Below are 6,351 nucleotides of genomic sequence, written 5' to 3'. Positions count from 1 at the left end.
ACCACCACCAAATACCTTTGCCCTGGATTACCATAGAAGGCTTAGACTTTTTTTTTTTTTTTTTTTTTTGAGATGGGGTGGGGCGTGTGGGGGTCTTGCTATGTAGCCCTGCCTGGCCTGGAACTTGTTACACAGATCAATGTAGGTGCCCTTGAACTCACAGAGATCTGCCAGGCTCTGCTTCTAGCGTGCCAGGATTAAGGGAGTATAGCTACTGTGCCCAGCCCCCAGAAGGTGACACTCTGGGCTGAGGTGTTCTGCTTTGGCTTCAGGTGAGGGCCTTCAGGCAGCCAGCTGTTAGCTCCTGGTACCACCTTGAGGGCTTCCCCTTCTTGTGTCCATTTAACTCCTTGCACACATGGAAAGGGGTGGAGGAAGTAGAAGTCCGATATGGGTCTACTCTTGCTTATTCCAGACGTAGATCTTGGCTCAACACCCCCACACTCTATGGAGAAAGGTGTGGACCTACACCAGATGTATGTCCAGGTCTTGGCTTCCAAATCCTTCTGTGAACTCCAAGCTTGGGGGAGCTAAAGACGCAAACCTCTGCAGCAAGTCACCTAGGAGAGAGGAGAGGCGCGTTGTTCCTAAAGGGGCTACACAGTATGGGTCGCCCACGCGCGGCGCGCTCTGGGCTCAAGTGGGGCGGAGCCCCGCGTGAGCGCGCCAGGGGCGGGGCTTCGGGGGCGCGCCCAGAAGGGCGGAGGGAAGGATTGTGGGCGTGACTAAGATTGGGGGCTGGCAGCGGCGGCAGCAGGGAGCTGGGAAGCTGAGAAGCCGGGAGCGCGGGGCTCAGTCGGGGGGCGGCGGCGGCGGCGGCTCCGGGGATGGCGGCGGCTCCGCTGCTGCTGCTGCTGCTGCTCGTGCCCGTGCCGCTGCTGCCGCTGCTGGCCCAGGGGCCTGGGGGCGCACTGGGAAACCGGCATGCGGTATACTGGAACAGCTCCAATCAGCAGTGAGTCGGGGACCCGGAGAACCCGTGCGTCCCGCGTCAGTGATGGGGGAGCTGGTGGGCCCGAGAAGTCCTAGGGGAACCTGGCAGCATTCCTGGGAGACAGGCTTGGTACCGAGAGGCGAGGGAGAGGGGACGCACTATGTGGGCGTCTGTGAAACTCGGGGGTGTCTGAGAGAAGCTGTTGGGGCATAGTAAAGAGCGCTCTGGCCGTGCGGAGGAGGCTGTTGGGGGTCCCTAGCCCCATCTTGGTTTCTCTTCACACTCGCCAATGGAATAGTGTTCTCTGTCCCGTAGTCTCCCCCACCATCCACGCTCCTTTTGGCTAGGTTGAAGTCTGTGAGTACCGGTGTGCTGGGGATAGGCCGCTGCGTTTGGGAGCTGAAGGATGACCTGTTTTCAGCCTGTAATGTTGATGGGGTTCTGCTTAAGACTCTTGGTTTTAAAAGTGGGGTTCGGCATTAAGGCAGGAATTCCGATTCTCCACCTCCTCAGGACGAAGGGTAAGGGGTTGCTCTGGTTGTGTGAATAAGCCCTGCTGGGGTGAGCCGGGGCAGGGTCGCGAAGTTGGGGGGCCCTAGGAACGCAGGGTACTGGTGAGAAGGAAGAAGGCAGAGATGTCGGCATGTCTCTCTCTCTCTCTCTCTCTCTCTCTCTCTCTCTCTCTCTCTCTCTCACACACACACACACACACACACACACGCACTGAAGCTAGGGACGGCGTATGGCACTGAGTGTGAACGGGCGTGCGCGGCTGTCAGTGTGCGTGTGTCTGTGTGTGATTTGTGTGTCTGCGTCGGCGACCGTCTAGGGGTGGGAGCGGGCGGCGGGTCGGGGAGGGGGCTGCGGTCGGTGTCCGCGTGGCCAGTCTTGTCTGGGCTGGGGTGGCTCTTGGCGCCGCCGCGGTCTGGGCGGGTGTCAGGGCGGCCGTGTGGTTTCCTCCGGTGTGTGGCGCGGCGGCCCGGTGCCGGCTGCCGGACCGGGCCATCATTCTGCACAGTCCTTGCTGCCCTTGTCTTCTCCCTGCCGAGCTGTCGTGTGTATCACTCTGGCCACCTCAGTGTATTGGTAGGGGGATCCCTGGGGACACGGGGATCACTGTCACACCTGCCCGGGCGGTGGCGGCAGCTTTGCTTCTGACTCTCCGCCCTGGGGGCCGACTAGGGAACAAATGGTGAGACCCCAGGGGAGGGGACCTGAAGGGCCTCGACCACGACCCCCAACCTTCCGGGGGAGGGGCTCCTGCTTGCTGCTCTGCTCTTTGTTGTTTGGGGCTCTGCGCCTCCCCCTCTTTCTCCTCGCGCCCAGAGTGTCAGACTGGGGGTGGGGATGAGCTAATGACGCCCCCCTTTCGCTTCCCATGGAAACCTCGGGGGTGGGGTTGCAGCCCCTCCCCCCCGGAGCGGGACTCCATCCTCCCCGGGGGGCCCCGAGGGCTGACTCCCCTGCTGTATCTATCTTGCTCATCCCCCCCTTAAGATTTACACGTCCGACCCCCGCCCCGCTACAGTCTGGCACGAGCAGAGAGCTCGCAGGCGAGAGACCCTGGGTTCCCCGCCACCCTTGGGGAACCCCACTGCTGGTAGCTTGCCAGAGCCTAGGGGGTGTGGAAATAGCCTTGGGGGCAGCGTTGATCAGGTTCACCTCCCCCGCATACACCTGGGCGCAGGTGAAAGCTCCGGAACGGGATGGTTCCCAGAACCTCCTTTCGCCCTCTCCACTCCGGTGTGGGCAGGGACCGACGGAGGTAGGAGGCGGCGCACACGGGACCAGGAGGCCGCTGCCGCCCCCGCCCCGCTTCCCGGGCCTTTGTTGCCGCTGCGCCCGGGCTCCCCGGCTCTCTCACTGCGGCATCCGCGGCCCCATAAATCGTGAGAGCGACGTGCTCCAGAGCCGGGAGTGGAGAGGGCCGGGGAGCTGGGGGCGGGGCCGGGCTGAGCCACAGGCTCCCAGGCCCCCCCCAGTCACGTGATCTAGGTTCCTGGCTCCCACCTCCCATCACGTGTAGAGGGTCTCTGCCCCTTGGGGTCACGTGGGGAGGGTCTGCGACCCCGCCTCTTGGGGTCACGTGGGAGGGTGCTGGTGGGACACGTGCAATAGCCTCCTTTGACAGACCTGCAGTAGCCTCCTCCGACAGACCTGGGGCGTGTGGCTGGGTCCTGGCTATCTAGCCATCACCCCTTCCCCCAATCAGCCCCTTGAGTTATAGTCCCTGGAATAATCGAGACCTTTTCCTAACCTGGCCCAGAAACTAGGACGCGGTGGGAGCAACCTTATTGGAGAGAGTGGTGAGAGTGTGAAGCCGTGGGGTCTCCTGCGTCGGGGACTGAATGGGGGCGGAGTTGAAGGCCAAACACGTCTTTTCCCCCTCTCCAGAGCCTCATTTCTGCGAACTAAAACGAAGGTGTTGCTACTCTCCTCTAGAGCATCTTCTCGTGATCTCCCTACCTATCTAGGAAACCTTGCTGTTGCTGATGACTTTCATTCACACATTCATTCAACAAATATTTATTGAGACCTCTACTACGCCCGTGGTGGTCTGTTTTCGTCTGCTCGCCAGTGTGTCCAGATTTCTCTTCCGCGCTGTTTCCTCTGCTGTGGGCCTCTCTGGACCCGATGCTGACTCTTTGCCGTTTCTTTTTTCCCCAAGTCTTGCTTGGTTCTCATTCATTTCCTCCCTTTCCTGGTTTCTGGCTTCCCCTCTCTCTCTGTGCCTCCCTTCCTCCCTTTCCCCTTTCGGGCGAATCCGTCTGTGTTCGCCTCCCCTCTGTATATGGCAGAGTCTTTCCATCCCTATGTGTCTCGCTTTCGGCGAGACCTCGCTCTTCTCCGCCGCTGCAGATCAATAAACCTCCGCCGCCGCTGCTGTCGCTACTGTCGCAGGGTCGAGGGGCGGGGGTGACCGGCGCGCTGCTTCCCCTCCAGGCCGAAGCTGGCGGGGCGCGGGGGTGTCAGTGTGCAAGCGCCGCCCTGGGAGCGTTCCCGCCGCCGCCGCTGCCCACCCCCACCCCCCAGCCTTGGCGCGCGGACTCCACGCCGCGCACACGTGGTCGGGCCTCGCCTGCTGGAGCGGGCGGCGCGCAGCCTCGGGGACGCGCAGTAGAGGGGAAGAACCTAGTCTCTGCATTTTTCTCCACTCTCTTAACTCTACATCTTGGCTTCTAAAGCCGAGGATAGGGGTTTAACAAGTTCAGAGTCTCTTGGGAGCTTTTCTGTTCTCCGGGGTCTTGTTAGACACCCTGTTTACCTGCCCCTAATTGTCCCAGGGGGAGACGTTTGCTCCTTCTCCGCTCCCCCACCTCCCGTACTGTCCCCCGCGGACACTGAAAGCTGAAGGCTGAGTTCCGCGGGCCTAGGAAGCAGGGGCGCTGTTGATGTGAGAAGAGTCGGGATGCACCCGGGCGTTGCAAGCCGGGTGGGACACAGTAAGCCCTATAGAAGAACAGGAGAACGCCTTTCTGCGGAGAGGTAGGAGGCAACAAGGAGATGACATGGAGGGCTGAATGGAAACTCCCTGAAGGAGCAGGGCACACAGTCCCCAGATGCTAGCCCACCCCACGCTGAGAGCAGGAGGGGGGTAACCCTCGAGGCGTGGTTAGCAGCTGGGGCCTATGTGCACCTCCCTGCGCTGCTAGGCTAAGTAGGATGACAGATTCAATTAAAGAGGTTGTGCCTAACAGACAGGTCGGGTCTCCTAGGAGTTATGGTTTGGGATTCCTGGCACCCGGCCTTCTGCTCTCTCCACCAGATACCAACTGGATACAGCTACCTTGCCAGGAGGTTTTGAACCACATGGCCAGGTTGGGCGGGGGGGGGGTGCATTTCTGGGGCTTTTCTGCCGTCAATCACAGAGATAGGTAAGAGGAGGCTTCTTCTCTTGTCACTGTCACACAGCAACCACTAAATATACCCAGTTCACAGTCTTGAGGAAACTGAGGCACCACCTGTAGGAACATCTCTGGAGTTAGCTTAAAATCCACTGTAATGGGTGTGTGGTTGAAGGGATGGGGCAGCTGCAGGGAGGAGCTGCTTCCAAATCAAACCGGATACACGGGTGAGGCCAAGGGAACAAGGCCCCAGGGTAGCTATGGGGCTGCCCCAGGTCTGGCACCTTGTGCTGGCTAGCTGGCCGCCCCCTCCCCAGGTCCTTAGGGAAGCAACAGGAGCCGAGGGTTTGGGATGGACACACAATGCATGGGTGGTGCCTGGGAGCAATCAGGCCTTGTCTAACCCGTTTTCCTGCTCCCAGCGCCCCGTCGAGACTCCTGCCCACCTGAGTGCCAGGGACAGGGAGGGGCCCGAGTGACCCATCACTCCCATGGGAACCAAGTGGGACTGGTGGCATTCCTGATGACTCAAGAAGGCTGTGCCCGTTCTTACTAGAGAGTCCAAACACCAGCTGTTACCCATCTGCCTCGTTGCTAGTCTTGGGGGCCGGGCAACACAAGTACAGCCAACGATGTTGGGTAATGACAGGGAGGACCCTCAAGGCCTCATCCCGAGAAGAGGCCTCCAAGATCGTTTCCCTAATGTGTCTAATTATTGTTTGTGAAACAAGGTTCTGCTTGGTGACATGGGGAGCCAGTTCTTTCCCTCAGTGAGTTCTCAGGGTCTAGGGACCCCAATGGATTGACATTTACCCGGTGGCCCATGCTTCCCCGTGCCCACGACAGTCCCATAGCACTACCAACATGTGTGCATACTTGCCTTAAAGAAGTTAAAGACGACTTCTACCCGCTCTTCCACACATGTGGATTGAGGTGCCTCTGACATCCCTACACTGTTCAGTGCCACCACAAAGGATGTTCACAGCAACACTTAGATGGGACTGTCAGGCAGGTGAGACTTCCAGGGCATCCAGATCTGCTTCTCTGTCACAGAGACTCATCTGGAATGTGGCAGACACAGTCATCTTGTCTAGGCACTGTGCTATCATTACTCCACCTATCGTGGGGGTTGGGGGGACAGTGGCATCTAGGTGAAGAAAGGTGTGGAATGAAGCAGAAGTCCTGGCAAGATGACAGGTCAAACCTGAGCTCTTCAGCTCCCTGGTTTGTGTCAGGTTATTGGGGACCTAATGGTTTATGGCCTCAGGATGGAGGGAAATAGGACTCAGAAGCACAAAGATAGAGGTCTTGTCATGTAGGAGATTCAAGGCAAACCCCGAAGATTGTTGGGACCAGCTAAAACTGTCATAGGTGCAGCACACATGCAATTTAGCTCTTCTGAGTATCTGCCGCTTGTGAGTGGGTGGTGGACATTTTTGTGTTGGTGCCATAGAGCTTGTGCATGCATGTGCGTGAAGCCGCCATACATGTGTGTATGAGGGCAAGTCCTGTCGAACTGGCCTGGGGGGTGGACCTGCAGCAGCAAAAGGCATTCAGGGGGGGAGGGGGAGG

At 59.3% G+C, this 6,351-nt stretch overlaps 1 protein-coding gene across 3 annotated transcripts in view; it reads left to right on the top strand.

Annotated features, from left to right (window-relative positions):
- Positions 1 to 725: 725 nt before the first annotated feature.
- The window catches only part of Efna3 (ephrin A3), an 8,611-nt gene continuing 2,985 nt past the window's right edge, over positions 726 to 6,351 (top strand). The window contains exon 1 of one of the 3 annotated variants that reach the window (XM_021158874.2): positions 726 to 955. In XM_021158874.2, the coding sequence (XP_021014533.1) occupies positions 828 to 955 (128 nt within the window). In that variant the 5' untranslated portion in view covers positions 726 to 827. Of the gene's footprint in view, positions 956 to 4,306; positions 4,421 to 6,351 lie in introns of those variants that run through there. The other 2 variants (XM_021158875.2, XM_029474917.1) reach the window with 2 other exon arrangements.

This window comes from Mus caroli, chromosome 3, assembly GCF_900094665.2.
Source record: "Mus caroli chromosome 3, CAROLI_EIJ_v1.1, whole genome shotgun sequence".
In the NCBI taxonomy this organism is placed as follows: domain Eukaryota; kingdom Metazoa; phylum Chordata; class Mammalia; order Rodentia; family Muridae; genus Mus; species Mus caroli.
The sequence above is the reverse complement of the archived record's forward strand: the minus strand, read 5'-3'. Positions and strand labels throughout refer to the sequence as shown.